The 18,570-nt window shown below is 34.1% G+C and overlaps 1 protein-coding gene across 3 annotated transcripts; it reads right to left on the reverse strand.

Moving 5' to 3' along the window:
* Positions 1-278: 278 nt before the first annotated feature.
* Positions 279-15,622, reverse strand: LOC123917379 (probable starch synthase 4, chloroplastic/amyloplastic). Of its 3 annotated transcripts, none has more exons than XM_045969077.1 (16): positions 15,257-15,622; positions 15,022-15,151; positions 13,799-13,889; positions 12,619-13,684; positions 12,493-12,544; positions 10,952-11,074; positions 10,782-10,857; positions 10,525-10,709; positions 10,250-10,444; positions 10,095-10,166; positions 9,062-9,271; positions 8,265-8,390; positions 2,007-2,156; positions 1,576-1,637; positions 1,430-1,505; positions 279-936 (listed from the first exon to the last, which is right to left on the reverse strand). In XM_045969077.1, exons 1-16 carry the CDS (start codon positions 15,400-15,402, stop codon positions 760-762), a joined length of 2,937 nt encoding a protein of 978 aa, XP_045825033.1. In that variant the 5' UTR covers positions 15,403-15,622; the 3' UTR covers positions 279-759. The 3 variants fall into 3 exon arrangements, with proteins under 3 accessions (XP_045825033.1, XP_045825032.1, XP_045825034.1); XM_045969076.1 differs by having other exon boundaries at positions 15,022-15,172; positions 15,257-15,585; XM_045969078.1 differs by having other exon boundaries at positions 15,253-15,382.
* Between the last annotated feature and the right edge of the window lie 2,948 nt (positions 15,623-18,570).

Raw genomic sequence — 18,570 nt, forward strand, 5'->3', positions numbered from 1 at the left:
GGTTATTACCATATAATAAAATTACTTGGCTCTTGACCAAAAAAAAAAAAAACTTGGCTACTGTCAATAGAGCTACAAGTTATAAGTTATATGGTTTCCTCTTTCTGACATGAATCATTGTGATATGTTGGAGTTTGAGATGAAATAAGCAAGTGCTGTGAATAATTTTAGTTATCAGTATCACGAATGATGATGATGTATTCCATATCAATTTGTCATGGTGTTGCAATTACAGCAGCTAAGAGATATAACAAAAAGTTAGAAGAGTGATAACAAGATTGCATGCACTTTTGGTATCACAGGACGATAACCAAGAGAGATAATATACTATTGGAAGAATATTTATTTTGTTTGGTATTTGATTAAATTATACATTCTTTCTAGTTGAAAACTAAGCTGTAACACTTTACATGTATGGCCTTTGTACACCTTTGACATATTATAAAACCGTACAAAAGGAGGGAGGGGATAATATAAAAATAACTACACAATCTTGCTATGTATAGCTAAGTTGAAATATCACCTAGAATTTATCAATGCATGAGAAATGTTGCTTCATTGGAATTAATCTAGCAGCATACTTTCGGTAGCCACGTCGCATTCAATGTAATCTTTGTAATCATTATCAATTAGAGATGTTCTTGCATGGCAGGTATGCTCAGATAAATCCTGCTGTTAGTGCATTGAATCTGATCTCCCATATCCGTTGGAAACCGACAAAATTGAATGGATAGCACAAGAAAGCCTCCTTTGGCTAAATTAAGCACGTTTTGTTGCCCTTCCTCTTGTCACGGATTTTAAATAGAGCTCCTCATATTGTGCTGCTGAAGAATCCCAGCTAAAATCTATGTTCATGTCCTTCTGAACAAGTTGCTTCCAACTCTCAGGATCATTCTGGTAGAGATTAATTGCACGTACTAAGGCACCGTTTATTCCCTGTCAAAATTGTGTCAATTAGAGTTTACCAGAACAATACACAGCATAAAATAAGGTTTCGGTGAGAAATGTTGAAAGGTGAATAAGATATGTAAAGTTGAGCTTTGCGTGACTGACTCTATAGCAGTCATAAATAGGACTGAATTCGCTTAATTATAAAAACAGAGGGACTTGATTGACTCAAAAAAAACTTGAGAGATCAAAATTGACCATAATCCAAGTTACAAATACTACAATTGCAATTAAACTAAACCTATATTTTAAGAGAGTAGGATTAGGATTTTATTCTCACACTCTCTTGTATCGTAAATACTGTAAATACAAATTAAATATTGCAATCATTAGATAACTTAAACTAGTACCATTTTTTCATCCCACTAAATATGGAGAACGGAAGCTGGGTGGGCCAAACCTAACCTATTACCTATTCTATACTAAAAAACATGACAGCATTTGTGATGTTGGACCGTAATAATGTGATATTTTACTTTACCTTTTCATCGGCATTCAAAAATGTAAATCCATTTTGAAACTGTGAAGGTATTGTATCATCATCAATGTCAAAAACACTGCAAAATGTGGCAGAATTTAGTTAATCTTCAGAAACAAGTACACTTTCATGTCAAATGCTATGCTAACCTGTCATTTAGGCCACCAGTTTTTCTGACAATAGGTACGGCACCATATCTCATTGATATCATCTGCAGGAAAGATAATACGAAACTATGTAAAGTCAAAACTCAAAAGAACTGGATTTAGCCCTTCCATTATGTCTGCTTTTGACTCACATATATGACCATCTTTGTACAGTTGGATTCTTTATCACGTCATTTTATTTCATCCAGGTGCAGAAAATGGATTTCGGTGGCTCACTTAACTATGAACTGAGTTTGACTAAACGAATATCATTTAATAGTAGGGTAACAATAAATATATAAGCATCTGATACAGTTTCTAATTATTTTTTTTACTGGAAACACGTATCACTAAAGAATGGAACATGGATTTGCTTTAATAATTGTATGCTACAATAAGTAATTTTAATCTTTGAAATTCATGAACAGCCATACCTGTGTTAGGCCACAAGGTTCAAAGATTGATGGAATGATGAACATGTCAGATGCAGCATAAATGGTATGGGAGAGAGATTCATCATACTTCAATATCAGCCTTATGTGGTCATGATTCTTGAAGTGGTTGGCAATGCCCTCAAATTCTCTCTAGAGAAGAGAAAACTGATAGTCAGTTAACAGAAAATAGGGGGAATGAATTGGCATGTCAAAGAAAATTTATTTCATTAACAGTCTACTTCAAAACCATTTAAAAATAAATATACAGATCTCAAAAATATTCCCTTTCGCAGAAAGTTAGGGCCCGTTTGATGCACAGGATAAGAGACGGGATATGATAACTGTATCATATCCTGTTGCAATCCAGTGTTTGGTGATACAGCAGGATATGATAAGTTAATCCTGAAGCTTATCTTATCCTGTCTCTCTAGTTATAATTTTTATCCTGAATTTGAGCTGGGTTACCAGCAGAATAGGATAAGAAAAAAAATTAATGATTTATTTTATAAAATATATTTTAAAATACATAAAATAAAATTAATAAAATATAAATTGTTGGAAAATATTTAGTTTCCTGGTTTGTTATTTCTAGGAGATTCTAAGCTTATCTATTATTTCCTTTTATGTTTGTACTCTTCCTATTTAAACCAGCCTTGAGCTGAGGAATAACACACAACAGTATTCACTTATTATTTTCTACATGGTATCGAGAGCTCCCGATTTTGGGGGTCTCGCTTCCGCAAAACCCTAGCCGCCGTCGTGTTTACAATCCGACCACGACAACTGATTTTGTGCGGCACTGTTCATACGTGGTACTGTTCATTCGGTGGTACTGTTCACCGACGGCACTGTTCACACGCACTTCACGGAATTACTGTTCGCGTGTACTGTTCACCGGCGTTACTTTTTTCTTTGCTGCTTCCGGTACTACTTGGCTAAGATTGTTAATTATGACGTTTTTTTATTCTCGACGACGATCATCCACTTTCAAATACCGTCGTGAATGCAAATATTGTCATCGTTTGGGACATACTATTTTTCAATGTTGGAAATTACATGGTCTTCCGCGACCTTCAAATCGGAAGAACAAAGGTGGAGGTGAGGGTCATACATTCCAAGCCAGTAATTCTGATCAAGAGCAACAGTCTTCTTCAATTCAGCTTTCATTCACGATGGAACAACTAGACAGACTGTACAAAATTCTTGAATCTAACACTCTTTCTGGCTCTGTTGCCCCAAAAGGTATTTCTGCCCTTTTTAGTGTCAGTCCCAGTCGTGCTTGGATAGTAGATTCGGGTGCAAGTGATCACATGACAGGTGATTCTACTCTGTTTTCTTCTTATAGTCCATGTGCAGGTAACCATAAAATAAAAATTGCAGATGGATCCTTTTCAGCCATTGCGGGTAAAGGTTCAATTGTGTTGTCTCCAAGTCTAACCCTTAAAGATGTTCTTCATGTCCCAAATCTATCTTGTAGTCTCATGTCTGTCAGTAAATTAGCCCAAGATAGAAATTGTCAAACTAATTTTTTCCGTACTCATTGTGTTTTTCAGGATTTGAACTCGGGGAAGATGATTGGTAGTGCTAAGGAGAGTGGAGGACTCTACTACTTCGACATTGAACCTGAATCACAACTACCTTCCAAACCAATAAGTTCATGCTTTGAATCTTTTTTAGTTCTGAATAATAATAATGATGATGTTATGTTATGGCATTCACGATTAGGTCATCCTAGTTTTCCTTATTTAAAACACTTATTTCCTGAGTTATTTCGTAATAAGGATTTGTCTTTGTTTAAATGTGAAGCATGTGAATTTGCAAAACATCATTGTTCTCATTTTCCATTACAGCCCTACAAACCATCAAAACCTTTTTCTGTTATTCACAGTGATGTTTGGGGCCCTAACCGAACGAGTACACTTTCTCATAAAAAATGGTTTATCACATTTATAGATGATCACTCAAGAGTTTGTTGGGTGTACTTGTTAAAGGGGAAATCTGACGTTTGTCAGGCCGTAAAAGATTTTGTTAAAATGGTGCAAAATCAATTTCAAACAAATATTCAAGTATTTAGAAGTGATAACGGCAAAGAATATTTTAACACAATGTTGAGTGATTTTTTTCGTGAAAATGGAATTGTGCATCAAAGTTCATGTCCTAACACTCCCCAACAAAATGGAGTTGCAGAAAGGAAAAATAGGCACTTGTTGGAGGTGGCTAGAGCTTTACTTTTCGCAAGTAAAGTACCAAATTATTTGTGGGGTGAAGCAGTTTTAACTGCTGCATACTTAATTAACAGAGTGCCCTCCAAAGTTCTTAATTTTCAAACTCCGATTCATATTTTCAAAGAATGTTTTCCTAATGATCGTGTTTCAAACGATTTGACCTTAAAAATCTTTGGTTGCACTGCATTTGTTCATGAACATAAGAATATTAGCAAACTCGAACCGCGTGCTATAAAATGTGTTTTTGTTGGGTATTCTCCAACCCAGAAGGGATATAAATGTTTTGATCCAAAAAACCAGAAAATGTTTGTCACCATGGATGTTACATTCTTTGAAAACAAACCTTTTTTTGACACGCATCTTCAGGGGGGAATTTAAATGAAGATTCGTTTCAAACTGAGGACATGAGTTTTTTTAATAATTTATCTTTGCCGGTATCACAAAGTTCTAAGACTTATACTTCTGCACCAACGAAAAATGGCCATGATTCTTTATCTAATCCTACTCCTATTATGAGTAGTGAACTTGGTGAATCCGAGCCTAAATTTTCTCATGAAGAAAACAATGAGAATCTTGAAAACGATGATAATGGTGATCTAATTGAAATGCCACAAAATAATGAGTCATATAAAGATAATAGGTTTGGAGCAGGAAACAAGACTTGGAAAGGAAAGGTTTTTGTGAGAAAGAATCACAAAGAAAGTGATGAGTCCACATCTCAACACTGTCATGAATCTGAACCGGGGGATGATCAACTTCCTAAAAAAAGAAAAGGTAAGTCTATCTCTGTTTCTGAGAGTCGTATTTTGTATCCTGATATCGATGATCCTGTGGCTGTTAGAAAACCTGTTAGATCTTGCACTAAATACCCATTGTCCAATTTTATATCATATTCAAATTTGTCTTCGTCTTTTTCTGCCTTTACCTCAAAATTGTCTAGTGTAGAGATTCCAAAAAATGTACAGGTTGCTCTAGAAGTTCCAAAGTGGAGGGAAGCTGTACTTGAGGAGATGAAAACTCTTGAAAAGAACAAAACCTGGAGTGTTATGACACTACCGGATGGCAAGAAGACGGTTGGATGCAAATGGGTGTTCACTGTGAAGTATAATTCAGATGGGTCAATCGAAAGGTACAAGGCTCGATTGGTGGCTAAGGGTTTTACTCAAACCTATGGTATAGACTACTCAGAGACTTTTGCTCCTGTTGCAAAATTGAACACTGTCAGAATTCTCTTGTCTCTTGCTGCTAACTTAGATTGGCCCCTACATCAGTTGGATGTTAAGAATGCTTTTCTCAATGGTGATTTAGAAGAAGAAGTATATATGGACATTCCTCCTGGCTTTGAAGACAAGTTTGGATCAAATGTATGCAAACTAAATAAGTTTTTGTATGGATTAAAGCAGTCTCCTAGAGCTTGGTTTGAAAAATTCACTTATTCCATGAAGAAACAAGGGTACATTCAAGGACAAGCTGACCACACCTTGTTCACAAAGTTCTCCCAAGATGGAAAAATTGTTGTCCTAATTGTTTATGTTGATGATATCGTCCTTACTGGAGATGATATAGTTGAAATGGCAAGAGTAAAAGAGAAATTAGCATTAGACTTTGAAATCAAGGACCTGGGATCCATGAGATATTTTCTTGGTATGGAGGTTGCTCGATCAAAAGATGGTATTGTAGTTTCCCAACAAAAATACATTCTAGATTTATTGAAAGAAACAGGAATGAGTGGATGTCGACCAGCAGATACTCCCATGGATCCTAATGCAAAACTTTGGGAAGAAGGTAGTGTTCCTGTTGATTGGTTGGGAAACTGATTTATTTGTCACACACTAGACCTGACATTGCTTTCTCGGTTAGTGTAGTAAGTCAGTTTATGCATTCTCCTTTTGAGGAACATCTTGAGGCAGTCTATAGGATACTGCGATATTTGAAAGCAAATCCTGGAAAGGGATTATTTTTTAAGAAGACTAGTGAAAGAAATGTGTCTATCTTTACCGATGCTGATTGGGCAGGTTCGATTACTGATAGAAGATCAACCTCTGGATATTGTGCCTATGTTTGGGGTAATCTTGTGACATGGAGGAGCAAGAAACAAGGAGTTGTAGCAAGAAGTAGTGCAGAAGCTGAGTTTAGAGCTATGGCTCAAGGTATATGTGAAGGATTATGGATCCACAGAGTCCTAGAAGAGCTTAAGATGAAAATTGAGCTTCCATTGAAATTATACTCTGACAGTAAAGCCGCTATTAGCATAGCTCATAATCCAGTTCAACATGACAGAACCAAGCATATTGAGATCGATCGACATTTCATAAAAGAGAAGTTAGATGCCGGAATCATATGTCTACCTTTTGTAACTTCGAGTCAGCAAACTGCAGATATCTTAACCAAAAGTTTGGCAAGACCCACCTTTGAGCATTTGATCGGCAAGTTGGGCATGACAGATATCTATGCACCAACTTGAGGGGGGGTGTTGGAAAATATTTAGTTTCCTAGTTTGTTATTTCTAGGAGATTCTAAGCTTATCTATTATTTCCTTTTATGTTTGTACTCTTCCTATTTAAACCAGCCTTGAGCTGAGGAATAACACACAACAGTATTCACTTATTATTTTCTACATAAATAATAAAATAATTAATTTTTAAATATATATGTGATTTTCTCACAGGGGTAATTTTGTAATTTATATATTCTAAAAAATCAAAATTTTACTAAAATTACAATATTTTAAAGTAAAATGATTATTAAAAAATTGAAAAATAGGGATATTAATTTAAATTTTATAAAAAATTAAATATAATTCTTTTGCAATAGTAGTTTTATTATTTACGTATAAGATATATCATATATTTATTTGACTTATCTAACATGTATATATTATTTAGTTATTTATTTGATCATGATTCATATAATTAAACTTGACTATTTTCTCATGATTTTTATTTGAAATTATATAAAGTTATTTGATTACTTATTTATATTTTTTATTTATAAAATTCAAAGTATTACAAAATAATTTTAAAAAAATAACAATTGTTTTACGAGAGTAATTTTATCATTTAAATATGTTATATATCTTATCATATTATTATGAGCAAGTATGTATTAAAAACAAAATATAATAGTTATCATGTTTGTTATCCTGTGTGCACCAAACACATGATATGATAACTGAGTATAACTGTTATCCTGCTATTATCCTATCCTATCCTTATCCTGTTTTATATCCTATCCTGTCACTATGTTATCCTGCGCACCAAACGGGCTCTAAGAGTTTATATAATTTCATATATAAATAACTATTATTTTATTATTTTGATTAAATGTTGAAATCATTATTTGACTGTTCTACGCATATAATGTCAATTATAATATAGAAATCATTATTTGCTGCTTTGGTGTTTTTACTGATTTCTTCTTGCTGTTCTAGGACTGAGTATAATACAGAAATCATTATTTTGATTGGTGTATTCTTACCTTAGTTTTCTTTAAAAATGCTGTATCCCTAACCTATGTATGGATATGTAGACTATAATCCAGTTCAGTTATTATGCTTCCATGAATTCCAAGATTTATGTAAAATATTTTGGTTATAACGACAATTGCGAGGTTTGAACCCTTAATGCTGTAAATTACCCAAATCCCACACCAGTAACCCAATTCTAGTGGCTTAACTATAGATTTTCTTAATTACTACAATTTAATTTGCACTTATAAATTATCTTTTAAGTACATGTCACCAGAATACTAAATAGTAGAACATTTCTAAACTAAAGCAATCAAAAAGGCGAATAAATTTTCTCCAGTTTTATTTAGTATCATTATTTTTTTCCGCAACAATGCAATATTGAGTAATCTGGTTATATAGTTCACTGAAACATAACCTATGTAAAATATACCCTTTTTGGTGCTGAGAAAGAATTCCACCTATATTCTAAGGTAATTTTTCTTCTGCTATACTCTTTTAGCTGTCTCCATTCTGAAGTGGAGTAGAATACCTCTAAATTTCAGCTATAAGGAAAGAAAAAATGACCTGAATATGTGGCACTGGACTTGAACCAAGTAGAACAAATTGACCTCCCAGCTCCAATGTTAGATATATTGCATGTCTAATAAGATGAACACCTTTTTGTGGAACCAATCTTGTTATGCAGCCAACCTATCATAGAAAAGAATAGAAAGATCAAACTATTAAAGCATCCTCATTTCTAATTTCTAAGAACAAATCATGAATGATTAATTGCTAAATGAGTAACAAATAATTAGAAATTTCAAGTTAAGGCCTCACTTCATCATGTATAAGCAGCAAATGAGACCATAAAGCAACATCCAAAATTTAATTGAATAGAATACAGGAACTTAGAATTTGTTGGAAATATGTAAATTCTTAGAATTTGGGCTGGAGGTAAATATTGATTATCATTTTTCAGAGGTGAAGTCCGGCAAACTCCATCATGGCGTCTCTCGCAAGTCGCAACACATTCACACTTTTTTGGGCAACTACCACCCCTATTTGCCACCTCTGTATGGTTTGTCTATAGATTGAGACCAAAAATTTCAGACAAAACTATAGATTGAGACCACCTCTGTATGGTTTGTCTAGAACCAATCTACAGTCTCCCAAAATATCAAGTCATTCCAATAGGCAAAAAATGCCTACGCACTCTCTGCTTTTTCGTCGCATTTTTGGGATTAAAAGCAAAACTGACAAAGCTTGAATCCTTAATGAGATAAAAAATAGCATCAATTTCAAAATAAAACAAAGAGTGAAGAGAAAACTAATATATTGTATCAAATAAATTGTCCTATGAAATAACAATGTATAATTACCAATGGCCTCTTAACATCTTCAGAAGAAAGTCCTAGCTTCCTTCTCAAAGCTTCCTTATTCTCTGATTTCCCTTGAAGATCATTTGCATTGTACTGGACGTCAAGAAATGGATCAGTAGCAGGGTTCCATATATCAGTGTCAATACCATTAAGAACACCAATGAACTTTTTGGAGTGGGTAGAGAGAGTTGACTGGAGGCCTTTACCCCCCTGCATTTTGTACAGTAATATCATTCATGAGACCAACTTTTAAAATTGAAAAGTTATGAAGAGTGCTTATACATTAGTCCAAACTTAAAAGCATTTAGGATGAATTATGTGTGATTCTCCATTATTTCTTCTGTATAAAGATATAATTTTTCTTTAACAGCTGTATAAAGATATATTGTCAAATCCAAAGACCAATAGCAAATTCATTCCGGCCTATGTCAATTTACACATCAAATCAGATCTCCTGGTACCCTTATATTGCATGTAACAATGTCAAATGCCAAATAGCTAGTACAGAAATATATGCAATGGGCTTTCATTTGTTATTAGAAACAGAGCCCATGTCTATTCCTAAGAATCAAATCTTCAAAATGCTTAAGCTATTAGGAAAAGCACATGAATGGTTTTAAATCTATAACAAATCCCACACTTGAAATTCATTTGACTTAAAGCATGGACAAAGCATAATCCCACAAAAAAAAAAGCTCTGCTGGAATTATAATTTAAATCAGAGAGATAGAAGTAGCATGGATCAAAATGTTCACCACTTGTTCATAAAGACTCAAAAGCCAAATACTACGTCAAAGACCAACTCTCCAAAAAGTTTTAGATGAAGGTATCTGAGTGGTTATATATCTCTAACACTCCTTTCCGGTAACAATCTAGTCATCATAGATGCAATTATGGGGAAGGTTGTTATTCAAAGTTGACCTTATGCTTGTTCTGCCGTGTATGCTTGATTTATTATTACATTAATTAAAAAATGGATATTTTTATAAACCAGAAAATAATAATATGCACAAGAACAAGAAATGAACAATACCTCTGCAGTTCTCACTTCTTGGGCGTAAGTAGGGGACACTGTTGTTACAATGTTTGAGTATACAACACCTCCCTGACCAATGGAAGGTGAACTATTACTTATATAGTTATATTTTCTCATAAACGACAGAATAGGTAATCATATAATTAGTATACCTTGACAGAATTGACTCTATTATGTGCTGAGTTGTCCTGCATTCTATCTGGTCTATTTAGATGGTGGCTATCAAGACCACATGATTCCAACTCTGAAGCTGGTGCAGTCCCTTGATACTCAAAGTTGTGGCATGTAAAGCATATCCTAGCTGAATTTAATCCTTTTGGGACATATACATCCCAGTATAGAGGAGCCTGGCATAATAGCACAACAATGTTTAGTCAATAAGTTACTCAGAGAAAAAGTTTGGTAAAAACAATTTGATAGGTCATACAATAAATGCTGTCTGCCAATCATGGCAATGAATGATATCTGGCTTCTTGCCAGCTTGAAGAAGAAACTCAAGTGCTACACGGCTAAAATATGAAAATCTTCTAAAATCATCACGCTCGCCATAAAAGTCTCCTCTCCAAAAGAACTTATCAGGATGATGGGGCTCAATAAAATAAACAGGAAGGCCTGCATAAGCAAAGTGAAGTTAGTAAACCATATAAAGACATTCAACTTAAATGGAAATATTTAACTGTTGACCTTCAACAGTGCCAACCCAGATTTTATTTTTGAATAATTGACCATCAAAGTATGACTCTATCACCACATCCAAAGCCTGCAAGAATAATCAAATAATCACAAGTCGCTCAAGATACCAACAACCAAGACTTTATCAACTTCTTTAATTCTTTTCTCAATAAATAGCATACTCTTATGTCACCAATGCGGTCATATTGCATACAGTCATATTTGGGAAGTACAATTTCGACAAGGTGTCCTTTCTTTTGCAATGCTTTACTTAGACCACAGACAACATCCCCCAAGCCACCAACCTGTTACGAAAATAATTAAATCTAAATATCATTATGTAAAGTGAAAAAAAGATAAGTTGAAAGCAGAAGATCAAGCATCATCATAGGAAGAACAATATGGAAAGGTATAACGAAAGAATCCAACAGGGAGTTTCTTAATCATGTTAAATTTTAAGTTAAGGAATACTCATATAGGTTCCACTAGGAAAACATTCTACTAATAACAAAAGAACCACCCAATCAGAGAGTAAACGCAATGACATAATCTGTTTGTTTCTTCAAGGTATCTTCCAAATGACCAACCTTTGGGGAAAGTGTTGAGTGGTAGACAAGATAACCTCAACTGAAGGACTGTCGCAGTTCAGTCTGACCAAGTGATCCATGAACCTAAAAACTTCATATGGATCCAAAGGACCCGGCCTTTCTCATATCAAACCAAATCCCAAAAATTGGATCAACATAAACTCATTCGAGGTTTGCTTACAAACCCATTGTGGTTCAAATTTAGACAACAGTCTAGCCCACATACACCATAAATGCACATTGTAAAACTGAATGAAATTGTTAAGGAAGCCCCGATACTTCAAAATTCTCCAAGCATATCGATACCGATACATGTCCGATACTTCCCGATATGTATCGGGGAAGTATCCGGCAATTAAATTTTTTTTTTTTTTTAAAATATGGCCGATATGTTTGGGATACGGCTGAATGACACAGACACAGCACATGATACGGCTTAAAGCTCATTTACATAAGCCTGACTCACCAAGACCTACCACACATACAACTGCATAATATATATACTGTTGACTGTTTGTACACTTAAAACTCATGTAATGAGAGTGGCTAGTTGATTTCATACTAAAGAAAATCAAATACAGTTCTCTGTCATGCTAGTTGATTTTATACTAATACTGAACTCCAAATCTTAATCAAATAAAGAAACAAATAATGATTATATACAAGGAAATACGGAAACTAATTTTAAGAGATAATCTAAGATAGGGTCAAAGTACTATGATATTTTTTTCACATATTCAAGCAAAGGTCCACTGTCAAAGAGATGGGATGTTGCAATTAGAACAACTCCCATTCTTAATGGATATAAAACAGTACAAGTGTCTGACTCTTAACCACACGCTACTTATTTCCCAAAAAGATTTAAAAAATTGGTAAGGGGTAAAGAAAAAGATACAAGAGACTGTCTTTTAAGGATGTCTGAAAATTTATTTCAATACAGAACTTCCGCCTAGTATTCATTAGATAGAACCCGCCATGCCTCTTTAGCATCATTTCAGTGGGTGTTAGTTATTACAGTCAAATAACAGATTGTAGGTGAGGGGATATGATTATGTTGGAAAAATTAAAAACATCAAGGATAAAATAAAACGAGTTCACAACAAATAAATATAGGGATAAGGATTCGATGAACGCACCTTGGCTACTGGTGCCATCTCTGCTGCAATATGAATCACATGTAATCCTGGACTAAAGATAAAAAGTAAGGAACGCATAAGACAAGAAAGATATATAAAATGCAATATACAATTAAAAATTAATACCTTGTTGCAGAAGATGTAAGCCCAAGAAATGAAGATATAGCCTCGTCTTCATTCTGTCCTTTGCAAGCTAAATATATATCACTAATACTCTTGTCTTTCTTCCACACCTTTTCTCTCAAAAGCTTTGCATCATCTACTGATATCTTCTTTTCAAGTGCCCAACCATCAATTAGAAGCAACAATTGACTCCAGAATTCCCACGGCATATCTTCCACTGGTTCATCCAGCGTCTTTTTCTTGCTTCCTTTTTGCAGAATATTGAGTGTATCTTGAAATTCGTTCACTGACTGCTGATAGAGCTGAACATAAGAGTTTATATCTTCATCAGATTTTTCCAGGCTGTTCTCCAATAGTTTTATCTTTTGTTGCATTAGTTCATTATCTTTTTGCAATTTATCAGATGATAGCTTATAGATGTTAGCTTCTTCAAGAGTTGCTTCCAATTTATCAACCTCCCTTTGAAGATCCTGGTTTTGTTGAAGCACTATAACAGCTTGGTCGGCTTGTTTGGTTGCTTTATCTAGCAACAATTGCAAATTTTCAACCTTATCCGATAAATACTTGCATTCAACTTTAAGTGTAGACAATTCAGATACAGCTTCCGGAGATATTGACAGTTTTGATTCCAAGTCTTTTAGGGCCGATTCCAAAAATAAACGCTCCTTTTCCAATACCACTAAACGTTCATCATTGTTCTTGACATCATTGAGCTGTGTTTTAAATGATTCTATTTCATTCTTCAAAGAGGCATTTTCCTCTCTTATTGAATTAAGCTCCACAGTAAGGGAACTGATCGTATCATTTGCATCACTCAAAACTCCAGTTTGAATGTCATGCAATTCAGCATCGCTTCCCTTTTGAGCCAACTCACTATGCAGTTTCTCCAACTGGCCCTCCAAGAGTTCCACACGTGTCTTTTCCTGGTCAGCAACTTCAATCCGCGCATCAGTCTCTGCCAACCTCATCTCTAAGACATTAATTTCTGCTTGTAACACTTTCTTTTCAGAAAGAATCTTTTGAAGATCTTCAAGCGCACGAACTCTTGCCTGATTTATAAGAAGGATGTCTGGAAGAAGAAGAACATAAAATTCTTAATAACATGTAACAAGACATCTAACAGAAAATGTGTGTATGAAAAAGGAAACCCATAAGCATTCCAGAATAATACTCCGTATCTTACTTTTTTCTGCATTTTTTATCATGGCTAACAAATCCTCAAGTTGACCATCAGACAACTGTTCAGCCGGCTCTGTTCTATTTACGTTCAAGGCCTATTTCATAATTCAATAATTAGTTAGTTGCAATAAAAGCCAACTTTTTTACCTCTTGAATTATCTTCAACAAGTAGGATTATCAATGTATGAAAACCACAATAACAATGTGAATGTTCAGAAGCGCTTATTTAGGTTGATCTTATGACATAATCACTTATTTAGGTGTCTTTTTGGTAATGTAATGAATAAGACTTACTCCTATAAGTGTCTAGAAAAAGACATGAAAACTTATTATGATATGTGATGAGCTGTTTTCAGCTTAATTTTATAAACTTGGATAAACAGCTTAAAACTTAAGTGTTTCTTTATAAAGTAGTATTTTTTATAGCTAAAGATAAAATAAAATAAGTTGAAAACAGTTTATGCACACATCATAAGTTGTTTCTATAAATCATCATCTGAAACAGTCTAAAAATTGGTTATGTGAGTAGACAAACTCAAATAAGTTGATGGAAACAGCCACAATGAAACCACCGAGCTGTATAATTAAGTGTGTGTTTGGTAAGTCTAATAAGCTAGCTTATAGCTTATTGTACTAGCTTATAAGCTTGTTTGAAAAAAATAGACTTGGTAACGAGCTTCTTTAATTAGCTGATAGCGTTTTTTGAGATGCTATTAAGGGTCCGTTTGACCCAGCTTTTTTTAGAGCTTATGCAAACAGCTTATACAATATAAATTAGGTTTTATGCTATTTTATAAGTTCACACTAGTGAAAATTGTAATTTTATAAGCTATTTTATCATAAACTATCTTGACAAACTTATAATAATATATAAAAATTGCATAAGCTGTTTGCATAAGCTCTAAAAAAAGCTGGCCAAACGAGCCCTAAAAGTAGCATTTGAGCTTATAGCTTATAACTTAGAGCTTTCTACATTTTATTCCATTTTTACCCTTATTATTTTCATTTTAATATTTCTTTATTTTTTTAGAATATAATAACTACAGACTAACCAAATACTTTTATGTCATTTTGTACTTATTTACAACAGCTAAATTTGCCGTACCCTTTTCAATCTACTAGCTTTTCGGCTATCAGCTATAAGCTAGTTTTTTCAGCTATAAGCCTAAGTATTAGGAAAAGCAGTTAATGAAAGTGTATATGGAAACAATGAGTTGAAGGAGATACCGATGGTGAGGAGGAATTGTTATTAAAATTGTGGAGAGAATCATCATCATTAGAGTTTGGTGGGTTGAGAGGTCCATCTATAGAAGAAGGGCGTGATGATTTCTTGTTATATTGTCTTTTCTGCTGAGAACTGAACAAACAAAATTGATTGCTAATAGTAATTAATAATCTCCTCCGCAGAATGAAAATCAATTGATGATCGATGATGTTAATAGAGAGAGAGAGAGTTACCTACCTGATGATGATAGTGCTACGGTGTCGTCGGAGTTTGGAAGAAGGTGGAAAAGTAGAGCGCATTGCGCGGTTGTTACGGTGGTGATTACAGTCGAAGCCGGTGCTGAGATTCCAGCACACAAAACATGTTGTTAGCTTCGAAGCCATTTTGATTTTTTCAACGAATTCTCAAGAATGTGAAAATTTTGAATTGATCGTTGGTTGGTTCAATGATGAAGAAGAAGAAGAAGAAGAAGAAGAATCATGAAAGAGGAAAACGGTTTCTTCTTTTCTTCTTCTTTGGGTTGAGTGAGTGAGGCAAAACCCGTCTCTGCCGCATCCCCGTTTGCTTACATGAGATATTTATTTTTATTTTATATTTTTTTAAGGAGAATGTTAACATGTGCATATATGACACATGTTATGGTAGTAAAAATAGAAATTATGCCTTAGAATTTGTGCATTTTAACTTTTCAAGCATTAAATGTCTTCTATCATTAAATGTTAAATTTCTATATTAAGATACCTTATCATGTGCCCTATATGCACATGTTAACCTGATATTTTTTTAATTATACTTTTTCCTTGTTCGTGGAAAACGAATCTAACTAGCAGCATAAAAGAATAAGGAAAATAATCTATAATTTAATTAATTAATTAAATTTAATTTATCGGAACTGCGAAGAGAAAATGGAAGTGAATGAACGGTGGTGGGTGCTTACTTGTGAGTTGAGAGGGACCTTCAACTGTAGATGCAACTTCGCCACGTCATTTTTTACCTTATCTTGGTCTTTTATACTACAACGTTATTGAGTTCACTTATCAGTTATGATTTCTGTTGTGGTCGGGATACTAAAATGGATATTTTAGTATTTTTTATAGTTGTATTGTGGATAAAAAGTTGTTATGTGATTTAGTGACGGACAAAAAATCTTGTTTTTGTTCTATCGCTTGATACATAATTTGTCCAATCTCATAACCAGTTTCAAATCAAACAGAATACAATAAAAGTTGTTCAGTCCAATAATGCATTATTTGCGAGATTGTGAACTTTATGATATTTTCTCTTTAGGCTCCCATGGTTCTTTTTCACCTTCTGGATTTTATTTTTTTGCCCTTCAATAAAAACTTCGGTTTCTATGAACCGAATTTTTTTTGCCTTGAAAAAAAAAATTGGTTTCTGTTAACCGAAATTTTCCTGAATTTGAACTAGAAAAAACTTCGGTTTCTGCGAACCGAAGTTTTTATCAAGGGCAAAATTGGAATATTTGGGGTATAAAAGATACATGGGGCCCAAAGAGAAAACATCAAATTTTATAGTATTGGTCTTAATAAGTGGCCGGATTGGAACCTATCCAATGACAATATTGGTAACAACATGAATAATTGGCCACTTTTCTTTGGTGTGGTTGCTAACGAGCTATGAAAAGATATAAATTATCTTGTTTTCGCCAATATTTTTGTTAGAGTAGTGATATTTGTACATCAATTTTTGGGACAACAAATTGGGACAACATTTTTTCCTTCTACTTTTGGGGCAAAATCAATAAAGAGAAAGAAAGTAGGAGAGAGAGTAAAAATATAATGAGAGTATGAAAGAGAAAGTTGTTTAAAAGTTGTTCAAAATTTGTTGTACAAATATCATTTCTCTTTTTGTTATTGGCAGAAATTTACTTTATAAAATCAACACCCAAATTAGTTCTATTATTAATCTTCATAGCTTCCAAATGAATCTTGTTACTAGGCATACTAGTAATGCTTATCTCTCTCCTCTTAGTGAAATTATTTATCTCCTTCAGCATCCAAACTGGGAGACTTCCATTACTCACGTGTATGGTGACTCAAATCGATGTGCTGATTTTTTCGCTAACAAAAGTCATTCTTCAAATTTTGATGAGGATATAGTTAATTTAGCTTGTCATTCTCTTCAAACCATTTTATTTGATGACTTTATGAGGGTGTCTTTGCCTCGTTTGTTTGATTCATTAATTTTATTCCTCTATATAAAAAAAAATATATATTATGTGTGCTAGAGAGGAGTGGAGTCACATGTATGCTTGACTTGCAGCATTCTCCCATACGCCGGATGCAATGCAATATTTGTCTCTGTCTAAATCTCAAAGCAACGTTTATTTTTTATTTTTTTGGTACATGCAACCTTTAATTAGCTACTCCCTCCGTCTCATTTTATAAGATATTCTTCGACTAAATATATTATTTATATGTCTTTGTTTTGACCGTATTTTTCTAAAAATATATAAATGTAAATGTTATCATATAAGATCTTATTTGATTTGTTTCGGTGTATATTTTCAATATATCAAATTTCTATAATTGTTACTAATAAATAATTAAAGATAGTCGTATTCAAAAATATGTATTGGCATACGTGCACTGACCCAAAAATTATTATATTTTGGGTATGGTGGGAGTACATTTTTGACCTTCTATTTATGCTAGTTACATTACAGAGGTATTCTTGCATAGACACAAGACATATAGGCACAAATTTAGGCACACACACATGAATTTAAAAAATTAAAAGAAAAATAAAATGGTCACTGATCGTGTCTGACCAGAAGTGTGCGACCGCGCCGGCGTTGATGACGGAGAAGCCCCTGTTGAAGCGGAGGGGGGTTGTTTTGAAGGAAGTTTTTTGTTTTGATTTGGAAAAAACAGGGAAACTAGCTTCCCACAGACGGCGCCACTGATCGTGTCTGACCAGAAGTGTGCGACCGCGCCGGCGTTGATGACGGTGAAGCCCCTGTTGAAGCGGAGGGGGGTTGTGTACCTGCAGGCACTCCGACGCTCAAGTCAGTTTTGGTGTGGAGTAAGGTTTTCTTTAGCTAAAATATACGTACCTTGGAAGTGAAATGTGTTCACGTATATATAGCCCCCAGCGCAGGGCCAAGACTCTTGATGACATTAAAGGCCATCAAGTGGCTGCCGGAAAACGGCTAAGGAGCCTTGATGTGCAGTTAATGCTCATCATTCTGGTGGTTTGACGTTACAGAAGTCATAGAGAAGTAACCGTTGGTATCCCGAGCGTTTATGGTATGTCCGGAAGTTAGGGGCTGTCTCGGCTACACAAACTCGTTGACTTGTGTTCCGAGCGTCTAAACTCGGCCCAGAACAGTCACATCAATCAATATCACTTTAATTATTTTTTCTTTAATTTTTATACATTGTTATGAGCGTGCCTAAATGAAATTTATTTCTACCGGTAACTATGATAGAATTCCTCTACATTACATCCTCTAAACAAATAAATATGATAATTCCCAAAATGTCCCTCTATAAATATTTTAATAAATATGATTTTTTTCTCTCACAGCA

Source organism: Trifolium pratense, linkage group LG3 (genome assembly GCF_020283565.1).
Source record: "Trifolium pratense cultivar HEN17-A07 linkage group LG3, ARS_RC_1.1, whole genome shotgun sequence".
Lineage (NCBI taxonomy): Eukaryota > Viridiplantae > Streptophyta > Magnoliopsida > Fabales > Fabaceae > Trifolium > Trifolium pratense.

Bases quoted from the DNA above. Each gene is read 5' to 3' on its own strand.
- LOC123917379 (XM_045969076.1), bottom strand. From the start codon at position 15,402: ATGGCTTCGAAGCTAACAACATGTTTTGTGTGCTGGAATCTCAGCACC. The intron at 8,391-9,061 runs GTAATTATACAT...TTTCTATGATAG, and splicing joins AAGATGTTAAGAGGCCATTG to GTTGGCTGCATAACAAGATT. The intron at 937-1,429 runs GTAAAGTAAAAT...CAATTTTGACAG, and splicing joins TTTTGAATGCCGATGAAAAG to GGAATAAACGGTGCCTTAGT.